Genomic DNA, 20,159 nt, shown 5'->3' with positions numbered 1-20,159 from the left:
GCAATCTGCCTTCCACATACTTAGGCCCTACCACCCACTAATTTCCCTTTATAACTCTTATACCAACATAGTGCCAATCCATGCAAACCCATGCTCCTCCACAGTTTGCCCTTACACTTGCCATGCCAACTTTCTTGGTATCCACCAAAGGCAGGCCTCGGGACCATGCAGAAATGAGAGAAAGTTATATAAATTAAATTCCAAGTCTCTATCGCGGACTTCACTATCTATAGAATCCATACAGTGCAGGAAGCCATTAGGCCCATCAAGTCTGCACGCACCCTCTGAACGAATACGGTAACTAGGCCCACTCCCCTGCCCTATCACCGCAACCCCATGGATTGATCATGGCCAATCCACCTAATCAGCACATATTTGGACTGTGGGAGGAAACCGGAGCACCTGGAGGAAACCGACACAGACACGGGGAGAACGTGCAAATTCCGCAGTCACCCAAGGCCAGAAATGAACCCGGGTCCCTGGCACTGTGAGGCAGCAGTGCTAATCACAGTGCACCAGCAGTGCTAACCACTGTGCCGCTCTGCCTATAATCAAAAAAAAATTCTCATTCATAAAAAAACATTTACTCCATTTATATTCCTTCAACTAAACAAAGCCTATGTCAACTTGCAGCTGCCAACCAAACTGCAACCTACTGTGATGATGGATGGTTGTGGTATCAGTCATGCAGCCCTAATCCAGTAATGGAAACCCTCAGGCTTACGTCGACAGACAGTGTGAAATAGCAAGCAATCATTTAAAAAAAACACGCAACACATTTTGTTCAAAGGGAAAGCCTCGAGAGCTCCCTTGGCAGCTTCTTTGACAGGTTGCAGCTCTTACCATACTGTACAATATAATTAGCAGACTATTAAAAAAAAAATTCTGAATGGTGTCCATAAACATCCCTACCTGAAATATAAACCACAGCACAAATGCACAAGAAAACAAAGTGAAGCTTTGCCATGGCAGGTTACTTTCAACACAGCAGCATTTACCTCATACCTGCTGGATAAGAAGGGGGATCCTTTCTCACATACCGAGAGCGATTTCTAGATTTTGGACTCTGTGCTTTTGCATGGAGTTTAAAGGATTTTCTTTTTTTACCATGTTTATTCGTTACTATAAATAAAAATAATCACCATGAATTGAAATAGTAATACATATCCACGCAATATTTTAAAATAAAACTGCAAAAAAAGTAGGTCTTATTTATTGTACACCAAAAGTCATATATGCTTTTACCAGGCAAATAGGCAGCACTAAAACTGAATTACATAATTAAGCACTACCAGATATCAGATTATCCCTTTATTCATGTAACACTCAAACTCATTTGGCAGTAAATACAAAATTAACTCAATGGCCTGGATTCTGCATCAAGAACAACAATGCTGTTATTGTCATTATGAAGTAAATCGGACAGCAACAGTGAGAGTACACACGTGTAGTTAAATCGGGAAATTAGTTCAGTCAGAATTTCCTGGTCTTCGGCAGACAATTCCTTGGCATCCATTGAAATCGATGTAAGGGCACAAAGTTGTTATACTTGCCCACCGGTTACCTAATTAACATATCAAAATAATCGGGGCTAGACAGACAGTGTGAAATAGCAAGCAATCATTAAAAAAAATAAGCTAATTTTTATGGCATAATCAATCAGAATTGCTGCTAAAAACATCTCTGGTGATGAAATTTAATTTTAAAGATGTGGAGCATAATTCCAACTGAATCAATGTCACAGATTTAAAAAACATTTTTTTTTGTTTTCCCTTGGGTCTCAATCCCATCTTCCTTCCCCAAATATTTGAATTCCTGTCCATGATTTGAATCTAAATCTATAATTCTTGGTTTAAACTCTGCATGGCTCAGGGAGCAGACTGACTGATAAGCCTTGCTGACATTTGCGTTGCTTACACACACCCTGTAGAGGATGGCACACTGGGTCAGATATCCGGTGACAGCAATTCCACATTCAAAAGCCCTCAAAACCTGTTTGCAGTTGTTAGTATCAAGATCCTGGACTAGTTTCCAACAGTGGCTAGGATACTGGACAGAAATCCCAATATTTAATTTTAATTTTGGAAGACTGAGGGAAAAGAATACCTCGCTCCAGGAGTGACTTAGCACAAAATAGAGATATGGTATATTGAAACAAATTTTATTAGTAAAGCAGTATTAAAATATCTTTGACATCACGCAAGAAAATAGCTTACAATTATCCCTTAAACAATGCTAAGCAATTCAGGGACACAATAACCCGTAACTGCTATCCAATCAAACGACAAAACCATCTCAGATCCCAATCGGCTTTTAAGCACAGTTAACACTCAGGAATACTTGCTCTAAAGAGATGTCTTTTGAGACTGTTGGAAAAAATAGACTGGAACACCGTCAGAACAATGCAAAATCTCTGGCTGTATTTCTTCAGAAACCTCTCGACTTGCCTTCCAGCCACAAACTAACAACTGAACCTCAACACTCGACCGCTTCAACCCTTCACTCTTCCCATCAACTACATCATCTCACTAAATGAACACAATATCTCTAATTAACTACTCTAGAGGTAACCCTCTTAATACAAACAAAAATCCATAAGCCCAAACTTTTATGATGCTTTAATTGCACTTCTGGCTCCCAAAAAACTTAGCTGGCTTGCGGACAATGATTTTTAAAAACACTACTGCAGCAATCACTTAGACACTAACCCGGGCTTTTAACCCTAACTGCACCAATTACATATAATGTATTATATCTGAAAATCCTACATTCATCAATTAGCATAACAAACTGCGAGCACATTCCTTTACTGCTGACCTGACTCCAGGCCCAAGTTGAAGTTTCAGGATAAGGGCTTGGAACAGCCAGTCTGCCAGTTTCTGGCATGTTGAGACTGCTGGTCGGCCAAATTGGACAGCAGATTTTCAGGGCGGGACTTCCTCCCATTGAGTGCCCCCCCCCCACCAAGTCTCAAGCTGACTTCTTCAACGCTGATTGAAGCACATTATGTCTGCGGGAGTGGCCTTGTTTAACGTCGGTTGGATTAGGACCGTCAATTCAGCGCCTCGACCACTAAAATCCAGCGCATTGTTCATTCTCTACTTTGAACTCTCATATACTTATTTTACTCCTGCCTTTTATTTCCTATTTCCAAAACCTTATTTTGTGGTCATATTTTCTCTCAAGTTTGAGCCAGCAGATTTTTACATTGACATTGCAAATTGCCAGTGCCACCAGTTAAAATTTATGTTTGGTAAAGGTCGTGCCTCCCACTCCCAAATTTTTGAATTACAGAGATGTCCCCCTTTTATTTTATTAAAAAAAAAACGATTCCTCAGTCAGATATTATATGGGCTAGCTGAAGAATGATGCTCTCTCCAATCTGACTTTTTAAGTGTGCTGTACCTCCAATAATGGGAAGTGCATGGCCCCCACTATAGCAGTGAGACATCTTCAATTTATTACACTAGTCACCCTCACGCTCTCTTTGCAATTAACACAGATTTTATGCTATTTCAGTCTGGATTCAGTCCCTTCGAAATTCATTAAACATTAGGCACCAATAAAATGTCTCTCCAGTCTGGGTTTAGTGTGAATCAAAACATCCAGAGAAGAAGAGGTTCAAATTGCTCCAATCCACAATATCAAGCATTCACAATTCTAGTTGGCTATACACAACACATTTCATAGCTTGAATTAACATACTTCAAATAATAATTTAAATATCTATTCATGTATAGAAAATACCAATTATTGAAATAAGGAATCTTAATTTGCAAAAAAAATTAGCAAATGGCCTGTGTACAGCTTCTGAAAAAACATTGAGCTAGATTTTTATTCTGCACAGTTTGGGGGCACAGAAAATGCTTTGGACACAAATCCAACTCTTCAATTGAAAATAAAAAGTTTTGGCTTGCCAAATAGTCCAATTACACCCTTCAGGTTCCGCCACTAATGCTGAAGTTGCCACTCTGCCATGGAGATTTCCTGTCAGTATATCTTCTTCTCTGCTCAGGAACACCACTTATTTATTTCCGAAAAAGCTTCTTTAGAAACATTTCAATTTTAATTTTAGGCTTGTTTCCATGGAATATGCCACTCTCAAAAAAGTTATACTCCTTTAATGGACACAGTAAAGAGGAAAACGGAAACTGTCAATTTCTGTAGCCTGCACCATGCACCAGCACAAATCACTCAAATAATTATTCTTGGAATACAGGAACTGTAGCACAATGTAACAATTTATGCCAGTTCCTCGTGCTGAATGTGACATGGGGCCACTGTATATTTGAAGGGCTCATGGCTGCATGTTATGTATCAAAGATCAGCCTTAGCTTAAGACGTTTATATCTGGAAGGGATGCAGAGATATAGAGAAGGCACATAATAAAAAAAACCTAAGGCAAAGCAAGATTACTTTGAGGAAGAAAGCTTCAAAAAACATGTCAAATAACTAATGTTAAGGACTATGCACATCACGTCACTCAACTATTTGAAATCTCTTGTTTAGAAACATTTTGTACCTGCAAGTTTTCTTTCTTTCCTGCCAGATTCATCATCAGTGTCAATATTATCTATCTTTCTTTTCTTCTGCATTGCCTTCCTGTCCACTGTAATAGAATATCAGAATTTTTTGCAAAAGAAATACTTCAAATCTATAAATTTGCTAAGATTACGGATACATAAAACACAGTTTTACAACTTAATCTCTACATTTTAGATATTCAGGGCCACAAAATTAACAATTCAAATTCAGCAGATTAAATATCACTAAAGAAATATGGTGAACAGAGCCTAACAAGGGCTGCAGCAAGCAATCGACGGAATTTAACTCCAATTTAAAGAAATCCGGACTTAAAAATCAGTCAAATCATATTAAGGACAAAGAGAAAGTCAGAGAACAAAAGGCCAATTTGTATGTAGAACCAACAGGTTAAATAATGACGATTCTGTGCACTTTTAATTTTGCATTCACCAGGTGAGGGAACACAAGTGTTTCCATTTTGGCATCATCCGCATAAAGCAATTTCTAGTCAAAAGAGAAGAATAAGATGCAAAGTAAAGCCTTTTCTACTTGTCTTCAATAATATGTTTAAGCTCTACCCTAAAGAAAGTACAAACTTGCATTTATAAAGCACCTTTCACAATCTCAGGATTTCCTAAAGCACTTTATAGCCAATGAAGTTCTCTGGCTCTGGTAATGTAGGAAACACAAGAGCGAGTCCTATTACACTGAATCTTTTCACTTATCGCATCATCTTTGTTGCCTCCTTTCCCAGTTCAGCAGCTGGTACCAAACTTTGGGCAGATCTATACGTCTCTTAAATAGGAACAGACTTGCGACTTTCAAAAGTAATTTCACTTGGGATCAAATAACTGGCTGTGTAAAACCTTGTATCGGATCTCTTTTGACTGCATTTGAACTCAGGTTACAGAAATTACAGAGTAGTGTGCTGACCTACCACATTGCCCAATTCCTAAGAAATTGACTCTCGTTCCTTGCTCAGATCCATCGATTTTTATTTGAATTGAAGTGAAGTTTTAAAAAAAAAAATTTTTATTCAAATTTTTTACATACTTTCAACGAACACCCCCCCCTTTCAGAAATAAGAAAAAACAAAGAACACATAAATAAACATCTTATAGCTATGTCACGTAATCCCCCAATATACAAGTCCCCCATTAAACGATAATAAACACAGTAATAAACACAAAGTACCCCCCCGGGTTGCTGCTGCTGCTGACCACCTCCTAACGCTCCGCTAGAAAGTCTAGGAACGGCTGCCACCGCCTGAAGAACCCTTGCACAGATCCTCTTAAGGCAAATTTTACCCTCTCCAATTTAATGAACCCTGCCATGTCGCTGATCCAGGCTTCCACGCTTGGGGGCCCGGGTGTTTACCACCTTAGACACCGTCCTCGCAACGCCCTTCCAGAACCCATCCAGCGCTGGGCACGCCCAGAACATGTGGGCATGATTTGCTGGGCTCCCCGAAGACCTCACACACCTGTCCTCCACTCCAAAAAAATGACTCAGCCTTGCCCCAGTCATGTGCGCCCGGTGCAGAACATTAAATTGCATCAGGCTAAGCCTGGCGCAAGAGGAGGAAGAATTTATCCTACCCAGGGCGACCGCCCATGTGTCCTCGTCTATCTCCTCCCCCAGCTCCTCCTCCCATTTACCTTTCAGGTCCTCCACCGAAGCCTCCTCCTGCATCTCCTGGTAGATCGCCGAGACCTTGCCTTCTCCAACCCACAAACCTGAGGGCACACTATCCTGGATCCTACGTGCTGGCAGCAGCGGAAATTCCCTCACCAGCCATCTTACAAATGCCCTTACCTGCATGTACCTGAAGGCATTTTCAGGGGGGAGCCCGAATCTTTCCTCCAACGCCCCAAGGCTCGAAAACGTCCCATCTATAAACAGGTCCCCCATCCTTCTAATACCTGCCCTGTGCCAGCTCAGAAACCCCCCATCCATTCACCCCGGGACAAACCGATGGTTCTCTCGGATCGGGGACCACACCGAAGCCTCTGCCTCCCCCCTGTGGCGTCTCCACTGCCCCCAAATTTTGAGGGTCGCCGCCATCACCACTGGACTCGTGGTGCACCTTGTCAGCGGGAGCGGCAGCGATGTCATCACCAGCGCTGTTAGGCTCGTGCCCACACAGGACGCCATCTCCAGCCTCTTCCACGCCGCCCCCTCCCCCTCCATTACCCACTTGCCTATCATCGCCACATTGGCAGCCCAGTAGTACCCACACTGATTAGGCAACGCTAGCCCTCCTCTGTCCCTGCTCCGTTCCAGAAACACCCTTCTCACCCTCGGGGTCTTTTTCACCCATACAAACCCGATGATGTTCCTGCTGACCCGCTTAAAAAAGGCCTTAGGAATCAGGATGGGGAGGCACTGGAATATAAAAAGAAACCTTGGGAGCACTGTCATCTTCACCGACTGTACCCTACCCGCCAGGGAGAGTGGCAGCCTATCCCACCTTTTAAACTCCTCCTCCATCTGCTCCACCAGCCTCGTCAAGTTGAGCTTGTCTCGGACCCCTAGCTCCTGGCCACCTGGATCCCTAGGTACCGAAAACTCCTTTCCGCCCTCTTCAGTGGAAGCTCGTCTATCCCCCTTCCCTGGTCCCCTAGGTGTATCACGAATAACTCACTCTTCCCCATGTTGAGCTTGTACCCGGAAAAGTCTCCAAACTCCCCGAGGATCCGCATCACCTCCGGCATCCCCCCCCCACCAGGTCCGCCACATACAGTAACAGGTCGTCTGCATACAGCGATACCCGTTGTTTCTCCTCCCCCCCCCCCCCCCCCCCCCCCCCACCAGCCCCCTCCAGTTCCTGGACTCCCTCAAAGCCATCGGCAAAGGTTCAATTGCCAACGCAAATAGCAGGGGGGGATAGGGGCACCCCTGCCTCGTCCCCCGGTACAGCCGAAAGTATTCCGACCTCCTCCGATTTGTGGCCAAACTCGCCACCGGGGCTTCGTACAGTAACCTAACGCAACTAACGAGCCCCTCCCCGAACCTCCTCAACACTTCCCACAGGTACCCCCACTCCACCCTATCGAAGGCCTTCTCCGCATCCATAGTCACCAAATTGAAGTGAAGTTGAAAGCAGGTAACAAATATACTCGCAATTAAATTGGATATCTGGGGCGAAATTCTCCCGAAACGGCGCGATGTCCGCCGACTGGCGCCCAAAACGGCGCCAATCAGACAGGCATCGCACCGCCCCAAAGGTGCGGAATGCTCCGCATCTTTGGGGGCCGAGCCCCAACATTGAGGGGCTAGGCTGACGCCGGAGGAATTTCCGCCCCACCAGCTGGCGGAAACGGTCTTTGTTGCCCCGCCAGCTGGCGCGGAATTGACATCCCCGGGTGGCGCATGCGCGGGAGCGTCAGCGGCCGCTGAGTTTCCCACGCATGCGCAGTGGAGGGAGTCTCTTCCGCCTCCGCCATGGTGGAGACCGTGGCGAAGGCGGAAGGGAAAGCGTGCCCCCACGGCACAGGCCCGCCTGCGGATCGGTGGGCCCCGATCGCGGGCCAGGCCACCGTGGGGGCACCCCCCCGGGGCCAGATCGCCCCGCGCCCCCCCCAGGACCCCGGAGCCCGCCCGCGCCGCCTTGTCCCGCCGTTCAAAAGGTGGTTTAATCCACGCCGGCGGGACAGGCAATTTATCGGCGGGACTTCGGCCCATCCGGGCCAGAGAATCCAGTGGGGGGGGGGCCGCCAACCGGCGTGGCCCGATTCCCGCCCCCGCCGAATATCCGGAACCGGAGACTTCGGCAACCGGCGGGGGCGGGATTCACGGCAGCCCCCGCCGATTCTCCAACCCTGCGGGGGGTCGGAGAATGACGCCCCTGATTGCAGGTCAAATTTTATAAGTACCAGTAAAGAAATCCACACTAAATAATAAATAAAATAGTTGCTGCATTGCTGAAAATAAAAGTTTATCTGTAACAATCAATTGTCACCAATGATCTAGATTTGTCAGTTAACTTCTACTAATGCTTTCCCCCAGCACACACACTAAATAAGTGCATCACCTTATTTCGCACTAGAATTGCAATTTCTCTATAAAGTAGATTTTTTTCTTAGAAAATGCTCATAGCACAACTATTTATGATCAGGAGTCTGGACAAAAAAGTGGATCTGAGGTTTTGGACGGCTGTCATTTTAATCCTCTGCCCCACTCCAAACTTTCTTTGTCCTCTTACCCGTTTCCTCTGGAGGGAGTGCAGCAAAGGTTTACCAGGCTGTTTCCTGGGATGGCAACTGTCATATGAGAAGAGATTAAGTCGGTTAGGATTATATTCATTGGCATTTTGACTGAGGTGAGGAGAAATTTCTTCACCCGGGGAATGGAGAATCTGTGGAATTCACTACCACAGAAAGTAGTTGAGGCCAAAATATTTTGCAATTTCAAGAAGGAATTATATATAGCTCTTGGAGCTAAAGGGATCAATAGATATGGAGGGAAAGGAGGAATCAGGGTTTTGAACTTGATGGATCAGCCATGAATGACGTAGGTGGCTCGAAGAACCGAATAGCCTCCTGCTTCTATTTTCTATGTTTCTAATGAAGCTGAACAGAAGCGAGGGCAAGCATTTCAACTTTTCATGAGGCACTTTTTCAAGCCTTTTTCCTTTGAACTCAATAGAGGACAACAATTTCAGATCTTAACTACCTTTTCTTTTCTCCAGACAGTTATGATGATTCTGCTGTTGCCATTTACACCTCCTCTAAAACTATCTTTAGTTTCTTTCTCATTACTATTTATTTTTGCATGATACCGCCCTCTTTTCTCTCCCACCTTCCACCCTATGACAGATCTTCCCTCCCATCCCGCTTTCCTTTCCCTGCCTCTGTAATGTCTTGAAGGGTGTTACACGCCTAACGATTTACTGTTCTGTTGGAAGGACGCAAAACATCAACTTAAATTTTTCTCTCCATAGATACTGCCTGACCTGGCATATTTCCAGCATGATCTGATTTTTCATTGCAGAATAACTGAGATTCCTGAAACCTCAAATGAAAAGTAATCGGTAAAAACTATGTTAAATGCCATAATAAATGGAATTCTACATCCCCGCCTTCCACACCCACAATCCCATGCTCCTCCCGTACATGCTAGAACCGGGGTAAGTATTTAGTCTACTGGATTACCTGATCTTATTCCAAGCATGTGCAGATAGATCCCATGTTTCTTCATTTTTAAATAGGAGATACATTCTACAGAATAGAGCCACGATTTTCACTGGTATCATTCAGACTGCTAGCTTCCTGGAGAGTAATCTCTACCAGGTACTGTGCATCCAGATAACTGTTACTCATTTCTGAACTCAGAGCATAACACAGAATCAATGAAAAACTAGTTCAAAACAGGCAATTGCATTTTAGCTGATTTATGCAAAACCCATCCCAACCTCCACAATATCTATCGTGGATAACGAAGAATACAGGTGATGGAATCAGATAACGCACCTCCAGAAAAGAGCCACTTCCTATTAGTGTACAGCAGTGTTTTTCAAACTTTTTTTACGGGGACCCATTTTTACCAACCGGCCAACCTTCGGGACCCACGCCGGCCGAACTTCACGGCCTACGCCGGCTGAACTGCGTGACCCACCATTTTCTCTTACCTTGTTTGCTGCTGACAAAAATGGAGGGTCCCTTTGTCTCCTCCAATGGAACCTGTTGGATGAAGGTGAAGCCTTGTGCTTTCGGAAAGTATGCAGTCTCCATCTGTCCAAAGTTCTGCATTTTTTTCCTGTAAAATTTTATCAAATAAAACCCCCCCGAACTTGTAAAAAAAATAAAAATAAAATGAATTAAATAAATGAATAAAATAAAATGAATAAAACCCCCCTGAACTTGTAAAAATAAAGTTGCAACCGTTTAAAAAAAAAAAAAGCGGCCGCACTGCGCATGCATGCCTATCATCGGCGCGCATAGTTATATTGCCTGTACACCAGGCATTGTCAAACTCGGGAGCACGACCCGCGGGTGGGTTGTGGGCAGGTGTTGGTGGGTCATGGTGCTGCCGGTGCGGCGCTCCCGAACACACAAAATGCGGCCGCATTTTTTTACATATTCGCGGCCATTTTGAAGGCCGCTTGCAGCTGGCGTTATTAACAGCCGGCTGCTGTGGCTGTTGCGCGCAGATGTGTGTGTTCGGGAGCGCCGCACCATGACCCACCAACACCTGCCCACAACCCACCCGCGGGTCGCGCTCCCGGGTTTGACAATGCCTGGTGTACAGGCAATATAATTTTTTAACTTGATGTCTGCTGATTCTTTGAAATTATCTACCCACCTCCAAGTTTATGAAAATCAAAGATTGTGTGCGAACTACACATATATAAAGATAAGATTTGTAATTTACCTTTCCCTTTCTGCTTGCACTTTTCCACATATGCCTCCATTCCCTTCATCTCTAACCAGTATCTGGGCTTTCTGATTGCCAGTTGTCCATCATCCTCTCCATTAACCTTATCTTCTGATGTTGAGGATGAAGCATCACTAAAAGACTCTTCTTGGCTGTCCTGGGTAACAAAATTGCTTTTGTATTGATTAGCCCTAGTAAAAAGAAAATTCAAGCAAACACAGAGATTGTTTTAATAGCAGTCAAAAACAAACCACTGGAGAAGGGTATTCGGGCCACAAAGAGGTATGTCTAGCAGCTATGGAACGGAGAACCGGGAATACTTTAACTGAAAAGCATTGCTGGGAATCGCTACTATTTACTTAAAATTAAAAATAATTCCACTTTGTGTAAGATTTGAATCAGGGATTATAAATATAAGATAGTCGTTAACTAATCAAATATTGAATTCAGCAGAGGGATGGGAAGGGACTCAGGTGGAGCATACACCTGCAAGCACTAGTTGAGTGGAACAGCCTGGTTTTGTGCTGCAAGACCTAAGTAATATACAAGTTAGCATAATTTGGGCACAAACCAGATGTGCATGAATGGAGGCAGTATAAATGCAATTCATTTAGTTATTACAGAATGGTACAGGAACAAGATGTCACTACTTGGTTCAGCGTACCCGTGCCAGCTCTTCGGTACAGCTATTCAACAAATCCCACTCCACTGCTCTTGCCCCATAGCTCTACAATTAAATATTTATTAATTTCACTTTTGCGAGTTACTACTGAATTTACGTCCGCTACCTTATCGAGCAGTGCATTTTGCCTAACAACTTACTGCATTATAAAACATTTCACATTGCCTCTTGTTCTTTTGTCCAATAATTCTTTTTTCTTTAAATAAATGTTTTTAAAGGTTTACAACACAACTGTGAAAATTATTCGAACATGGTACAATTGTCGCATTAACACAAAAAATTAGATATAGAAAAAATATCCAACAAGAGCTATGTCCAAATCTCACCGTATCCCCCATAACCCCAACCATAAACCCTACCACCCCCAATAGCTGATGGTAATTAACTCTTTGAAGTGAGAGATAAATGGCTGCCACCGCAGGTCGAATCCCTCCACCGACCCCCTGATAATGTCCTTGACATTCTCTAAGGATTAAAAAGTTCATAAGGCCACCCAATCAGGACGAGGCACTAGGCAGAGCGGATGCTCCCTATCCCAACAGAACTCACCTTCGGGCTATCAATGAAGCAAAGGAGTGCTTCCGCCCTCACCCTAGATTCTTTCCACAGCCCCAGCAAGTCTGACATCCCAAAAAATGGTCACCAACGGACAAGGCTCTAGATCAACATTAAGCTGACATGGTGCTAAAGAAGGAGACCCATCTATGGACAAGGCCAGAACATGTGGGTATGGATGGCGGGCCCACGAGAACACCACTCGCACCTATCCTCCACTCCATCAAAGAACCCGCTCATCCTACTTTTGATTAGATGAGCTCTATGAACCACCTTGCGTTAGATGAGGCTGAGTCGCGCACAGGATGAGGTGGAATTTACCCTTGAAAGGGCCTCATTCCACACATCCTCATCTAAGATGGGTCCCAACTCCCCCTCCCATTTTGCCTTTACCCGATCAAGCGGTGAAGATTCTAGTGAGATGGTCTGCTCGTAGATGTTCGCAATCCAGCCCCCCCAGTTCTTGCCAACCTTATGATTTCCTCCAACAGGGAAGACTGTGGTGGCAAGCGAAACATAGGGCAAGCCCCACGGACTAAGTCGCGCAATTGAAAATATCGGAATAGGTGTGACCCTGATAGTTGGAATTTTGGCGAGAACGTCTCCCAACTGGCGAACCGTCCATCTATAAACAGGTCTCTGAAGCAGTCTAGCCCATTCCATTCCCATGCCTTGAAAGTTGAATCCAAATAAAGGCGCAAACAAATGGGTTACCATGTATAGGAGTCAATAACAACATGGCATTCAGCTTGTAATATTGTCTGAACCGCCTCCATATCTTAAAGTTAGAGATCACCACTGGGTTTGAGGTATATTTCATTGGAGAGAGTGGAAGTTGTGCCGTTACTACGGCCCAAGGGCTCGACCCTCTACGCGAACTTGCCTCCATCCTCCCCCACATGGTGTCCAGCTCTCTGTACCACCCCAACACCTTCTCCACGTTGGCCGCCTAGTTATACACAAGGGAATTGGGTAGTGCTCAACTACCCAACTGTTGGCCCCTCTGGAGGTACTTGTCCAATAATTCTACAGGTCGAGTATCCTTCATCAAAAACTCTTAGGGCCGACTGCGTTTCGGTATTCAGATATTATTGGTTTACAGATGTGATGGCCAGCCCATACTCCTCATTGAGTTGTCTCACAGACGCACTGTGGTCAAGTTTGTGCAACAATGTCACTTTCTTAGCGATTGATAATGAATTATGCTTCATTTCTCACTGTCACCCATAAGGATATTTGATGGCCTTTTTAGCATGTTCACGGTAGAATAAAAGCACTAAAGAACCACAAAATTCACAATCTAAGGTGAGGGGGTCGGAGTGTAAATAGTGCAGACAAACAACTAGACTTTCCGTGCTAATGGTCACATCCAGTCAGTGAGGTTTGTTATCAACTTGGCTCACAGACTTCCTGCGCAATAGGTTGGTGAGGTTCTTTTTGTCTTACATTAGGGTCCATTCAAAAAAAGCATCCGCTTTTTGGATATGTGTTTGATGTTCGGATGTAAGGATAAAGGATATTCGACTATAGAAGCAAAAATGCATGACAGATAATTTCCATCAGAGACCAGGAGGGAAGGGGGAAAACTGGTAAACCAGAAGAGGAAACATGAAGGACAAATGTAAAATGTCCTATTCAGAACTTTGAATGAAAACAATATATTTACAGTCCGACAAACTGCACATACTTCTCATTTCCCAAAGTGATCTTTATCTTTTGTATCCTTGGTTCGAATTCTTTTTCAGGTGGTCCGGAAGTCTGGGGGAAAAAAAACATTTTTGTAAATATTTTTTAAACTATAGTGGAACACAGGCACTGGGTAAAGAATATATTTCACAAATCTGAGAATCAAATAGGCTATTTTATTCTCCAATGTGAAGTGCATTAATACTTGAAAAACTCAAATTATTTACCTAGTTCCAGAGAGAAGGTGGTCATATGAAACACAGAAGTTATGTTAGGTGAATGCAGAGTTATTTTCTTCCCAATCATAATACATAGGCCATTTGAAATATGCTGACATCTCAAGCTTAGATGCTTAAAATTTCCAACATTTTAGCATTGCAGGATGAAAAGATTTATTAATAAATTCCAAGTTATCTTTAATTTCATGGCTGGAGAGCTGTGCCTTTAAAAGGAAAAATGACTCGAGAGGACGATTAAGGTTTAGTGGTGAGACAAAGCTGACATCAGGCAACAACATATTAACATTTTACAAGGAAGAAGGTGGGGCGGGAGGACTTGTGGCAGATAGGGATGCAGGAAGAATCGAGGTCCTGTTGAATTTAACAGCAGGACCTCATCTGAATGTTTTTCTCTTCCCTGACTGTCAGCAGCAAGATTGAGAGGCTGTCAGTCTGTTGGGTGGTACAGTCTGCTCGAGAAGGCAGATGCTGGAGGAGAAGGAGCAGGAGCCTTATTAGCATAATATAATGACTGACTCGCTTGCTGAGAACACATGGCTGACCCCAACTGGCCAACCCGCCCTGGTTAAACCTAGGCACGCTTACAGAGGATTTCAGATTGTTAAGAATTTAATCACCCTTTCATCTCACTTGGGCAAGGATGTGGGGCCGCCTTAAAATTCACCACCGACCGCCAAATTGGTTTTATGCTTATGCTCAACAAGCCAACTGCATCTCCTGTGATGCTGTGCGAACACTGAATAGTCACTATAACAATCACTGGTTACTGCGTCAGTACAGATTTGTCACTCCACGGGATTAACACTGCCAATTTTGGGGAAAAGAAAAAAAGATAGCCATTGTAATATTTACCCAATATTTTGACACTCTCTTCCCCCTGGACTCAGTTTATGATGATTAAGATGCACCCGATGAGTGAATAGCCCGACCAAAGAGTGTTGTCAAATGGTGATCTTGGGCCCCTCTAAGTTGCCAGATATTACCGTATTTTCCACCTTCTGAATGGCCTCGTCATGGGTCAAATGCACTCGATCAATACCTTCCACCAAAAGATGAAGGCCATGATTCTCCGGTTTGCAGACAAAGCACCCCCGCCAGCAGGAAACACTGAGTGCTTCCTGCTGGGCACTGGCACCACCTCCCAGATGTGATTCACCCACCTTTAGTATTTAAAAATATGCATATCAGGAAGCACGCCTGCCAGCCCACCTTCACCGATTTTGGGGTGTCATTTTTAAAGGGAGCTCCAATCGCAGCATTCACAGACATGCAACACCCTCCCCTCTCTCCCCTCCCCCCCCCCCCCCCGCTGGCATATGAAGCGCCCCCAACCCCCTTCATAAAATAGGGGCATCCTCCCCCCCACCTCTAAAATAATATATCACCACCCTCCTCCTCCCAGCCCCACACCATGCAGGCACGAGGGTGACCTGACCCCCTGCCTCAGGCCCCCACCTCAGGTCCATTGACAGTGTCAATGGTGCACTGCCCCCTGGCAGTGATGCCCTGGTGCAAGTTGGATCCCAATGGGTGGTCAAGGAGCTAAATCCATTGCCCATGTGCCTCTCTGACGCTGCCAGGCTACAGAAAGAGGTTTCCCCAAGGGTGCTGGGGATTGGTTGGGTTCATGGTGGGAGCAAGGGGTTGACCTCGGGACTCTCCCCCGGGATGGGGGTCTTGTGCTGGACTGCTCCTTCTAGACCTGGGAAACCTGAAGATCACTTTTGGCAAGGTGATTTCAGGCAGCTCTCTGACCAAAATCTTCATTCTTGTCCTGTGCACTGTGAAAACATTGAAGTGGCCTGGTCACTTTAATTTCCATCTATGACCCCGGAACACCTGGAAGGCTTCCAAATCACTGCAGCACTCCATTCTGCAAAAGGGCTTCCCACTTTCTCTCTCTCAGAAGCTGCAGGTTTGACAAGACCCCTTTGAGGTCCTCGGATTGACAGGAGAAATTAGTTTCACCTGGGGTGGAGGGGAGAAGAGAGAGAGAGGAGAGAGAGAATTCCGTCTTCAAGTGGCAGAGGGACACATGGCATTGGATTTACCTTCTTGAATCCTCCTCCACCCAAACCCGGTTCTAACGCGTCAGATCCACGCTCGTGGACTAAAGCCCATTTGTTGCAGTTCCTCCTTAGAGTGGGAGCTTTGATTCGGGATTCAAACCCATGTGAAAAAGGCGTTTCGCATAATAATCAGTTTCCTGCCCGCTCTGGGTGGGAAGCCCGTTAGACTGGCTGGGCAGGACCAGAGACTCATGATGGGTCTGACGCTCGGCACGAATCCCAATTTTGGGCCGTAGTGCTATTCTCCGCCCAATCTCGAATGCCGATTTCAGTGGGCTGACGCGGAGAATCCTGGCTGAAGTTTATCAACTTGATACACTTGCTATGTCAGGAATCGCCTTTCTCAGCCACTAAGTATCTCTTCCATCCTTGCGGGTAAGTGTCTTCTCAGATAAACAGCCAGATAAGTATACTAAAAAATTTAAATTGAGGCGAATACTTTAGAATCTTTTAAGGTGGAGCTAAAAGGACAATTGGGAGGGAGAAGGGAACAGACTTATGCTGATGGATTTAGACGAGGTGGCTCAGGAAGTCTAAAAGCTGACATGGAGTGATCAGGCCAAATGATTTGACAGACATTGACATGACTGAACGCCAATAATATGAATGGAGCAACTCAGTGAATAAGTTGCAATATCCCACTAACACACACTGTCCAAGCTCACACATGAAGAATAGCCACACTTGGCTGAGGCATTGGAGAGTCACAAGTGCCTAAGAAAACAGTACCACAGCAAGTTACCACCTTTACAGAAGGAAACATAAGGAAACAATACTGAAAATTAAAAACGTTATATCCAACTGCAAATTACAGCTGCAGAAAGATCCCTTATGCATAGCATAATTTTTGCTTGAACATAATTGTTGGTTAGCTAAAATAAGAGAAATTATGGTGCATTGGGGAACAAAACAGTGACAGACACGAGTATTAATTCAAGTTTGGTAGCATGGGATGGGGTTTATGGATTTGCAAGCAGGTTTTCAAAAGAATAAAAAAGAATCGTACCTGAAGTTCCAGATGTTCTGCATCTTTTCCTTTTGATGAATTATCTCCACCACCAGCCGCCTTTTTAGATCCTTTAGAATAAGTAAATTAGGTTTTAAAACCTCATCTAAAAATTGCTCAATCTATTCACTGAAATTTCTATTCCTTTCAGTTGCATTTTTAATACCTGCAATTGGTGATGCCTACCAAAAAGAGGAAACAATGAAGAATTGCAACTGATCCAGGATAAGGTAAGCAAATGAGTGGTGGATATACTTCTTCAGACATAGAGCTGTGACTCATACAGAGAGCTTTACAATTTATGTCAGGTTTATTCTTCATGTGAATGTTGAGTCTGGCATTGTGGCATCCCAAAACCTATTTATAGGTGATAACAGTGACTTATCAAGCTAGTCATTTAAAAGAAAAGTCACTGTTGGGATGTGGGCATCGCGAGCAAGGCCAGCATTTAATGTTTATCTCTAATAGCCCTCGAGAAGATGGTGGTGAGCCACCTTCTTGAACCCATGCGGTCCATGTGGTGTAAGTACACGCACAGTAAGTACATCACAGCGGCTAGTGATGAACTTCCAGGATTTTGACCCAACATCAGTGAGAAAACAGACATATATTTCCAAGTCAGCATGATGCGTGGCTTGGAGGGGAATTGCAGGTGGTGGTGTTCCCATACATCTATCTGCTGCCCTTGACCTTCGAAGTAGTACAGGTTACAGGTTTGGAAGTTGCTATTGAAAGAGCGTTTAACGTAATGCATTTGTAGATGATACACACTGCTGCCACTGTGGGTTAACAGTGGAGGGAATGAATGTTTATGGTGGTGGTGTCTAGAAAAGTCACATCTTGGTGATACCATAAAACTGCAACAAAGAATTCAACAAAAGCAGCTGAGTAGCAAACGGAACACCACACGATTTAATATTGCTCAAATGTAAAACCAATATTGGCACAAAATAAAAATCAGAGTTCCTTAACTGCCAACACAAAACTACGACCATTTATCAACTTATGGAGAAAACATAATGTGTTTCTTTCTTTCATCTTTCTTTCTAAAATATACTTTTATCGACATATTTCAAATTTTAAACATTACAGCAAGGTAAGAGAAAAAGTAATTGATATCAGTGTGAAGCTAGGGGCAGCATGGTGGCACAGTGGTTAGCACTGCTGCCGAAGGCACTGATGATCTGGCCCTGGAGTTTGCACAATCTCCCCGTGTCTGCGTAGGCCTCAACCCCACAACCCAACGATGTGCAGGTTAGGTGAATTGGCCATGCTAAATTGCTCCTTAATTGGAAAAAAATAATTGGGTATTCTTAAATTTATTTTAAAAAGGTATCAGTGTAAAGCAGGTACAGCACATCACAGGAGACATTACAAACACCCCTAACATAGAATCATAGAATCCTACAGTGCATTTGGCTCTTCCAGTCTGCACCGACCCTCTCAAAGAGCACTCCACCCAGGCCCACTCCCCCGACCTATCCCCATAACCCCACCTAATCTTTGAACACTAAGGGGAAATTTAGCATGACCAAACACCTAACCTGCACATCTTTGGATTGTGGGAGGAAGCCGGAGCACCCGGGTAAAACACAAGCCACCGTGCCACCTTGTTCTCGTCACAGGTACAAGACCCCGTCTGCACCAAAACTGGATACTGCCAATAACACAAGAGTTACACATCACTCCAAAAAATAACAACAGAGGGAAAAAACCCACAAGAATGCTGGGGGGGGGGGGAATTACTCTACATTGATACCCCACCATGCACCTATCATGGTTCAGGAAAACAACCATTAGATGACTACAATTCTACCAAGAGGGGGCTTGGTTATTAAATGTCCAAGCAAAACTCAGACCTCAAACCTCAGACCCAGAGTCTGCCATAAAGAATCACAAAAAGAGCAAGGAGTAAGAAATAAAGACCCGAGTTACCAGACTCCACCCACCGGGTAAAGCAGCCAAAGAGGGAGGCCCATATCAGCAGAAAAGACTAACTCGCCCAAGTGAAAAGACAGATGAAAGCAGTCCTCATCAGGATAACATGCAGTCTGCCTGGCTCCAAAAAGGATTGAAGCATGGATGCTCAAAACTTAACAGCCTCAAAGACAGGATTAAATTTGCTCCATTGAGTTCAGGTACACCTGGATTCAGGTACACCTGGAACATTGCTTTCTCTGCTGCCTCCACTTGCGCCTTTACAAAAACATCCCGTCACTCTTGGAACTGGGCCCTGATGACCTGCACTGCAGAGACGACTTTCAGCAAAAACAGTATCTTTGTCAGCAGCCATCATCCATTGATGCACACCACACAACCAGAGCGGAAGCCTGCTCAAAACCAACTGGGCCACTAAAGACAGGGCCCCACCCTGACTCCTTCCAGCCACCATGAACAAGCACGGATTTAAACATTCTGTCTCAGCTCGATCATGCAGAAATATCAGCCAACAAGACTTGGACACATGTACACGAAGAAAAGACACAAAAGAAATGTGCACAAGGATGAAAAGATGGATTAAAAGATGATACCCTTCTTTCATCTTTCTGTTCCCATTACATTTATCTTAAACAAGAGCTCTTTCAGATGCACTCTTCACAAGGTATTCAAAACCTGGCCGCTGTAGCAAGTTATAATAGATTAAGACTTGTTAAAACACCATGGATTTGAAATGGCTGGCAGAGGACACAATTATTGAACTGAAATTGGACTCAGGAATTTTGCAATGGCAATTACCCTTAGTAAAATGGCTTTGCACAATTAATTTAATTGCTTAGCAGGACAGCACAGTGGCGCAGCGGTTAGCATTGTTGCCTCACGGTGCCAAGGCCCCAAGTTCGATCCCGGCTCCGGGTCACTGATCTTGTGGAGTTTGCACATTCGCCCAGTGTTTGAGTGGGTTTCGCCCCCACAACCCAAAGATGTGCAGGGTAGATGGATTGGCCACACTAAATTGCTCCTTAATTGGAAAAAAATAAATTGGGTACTCTAAATTTATAACAAAAAACTTAAATGCTTAGTAA

General features: G+C 44.3%; 1 protein-coding gene across 1 annotated transcript in view; it reads right to left on the bottom strand.

The window, feature by feature from the left end:
- The window catches only part of znf512 (zinc finger protein 512), a 77,242-nt gene that overhangs the window by 41,576 nt on the left and 15,507 nt on the right, over positions 1–20,159 (bottom strand). The window contains 5 exon segments of the mRNA XM_072499004.1: positions 1,006–1,122; positions 4,523–4,609; positions 10,897–11,090; positions 13,824–13,894; positions 17,137–17,207. Of these exon segments, the coding sequence (XP_072355105.1) occupies positions 1,006–1,122; positions 4,523–4,609; positions 10,897–11,090; positions 13,824–13,894; positions 17,137–17,207 (540 nt within the window).

This window comes from Scyliorhinus torazame, chromosome 4, assembly GCF_047496885.1.
Source record: "Scyliorhinus torazame isolate Kashiwa2021f chromosome 4, sScyTor2.1, whole genome shotgun sequence".
NCBI classification, from domain to species: Eukaryota; Metazoa; Chordata; class Chondrichthyes; order Carcharhiniformes; family Scyliorhinidae; genus Scyliorhinus; species Scyliorhinus torazame.
This window is presented reverse-complemented; position numbering and strand designations above follow the sequence as displayed.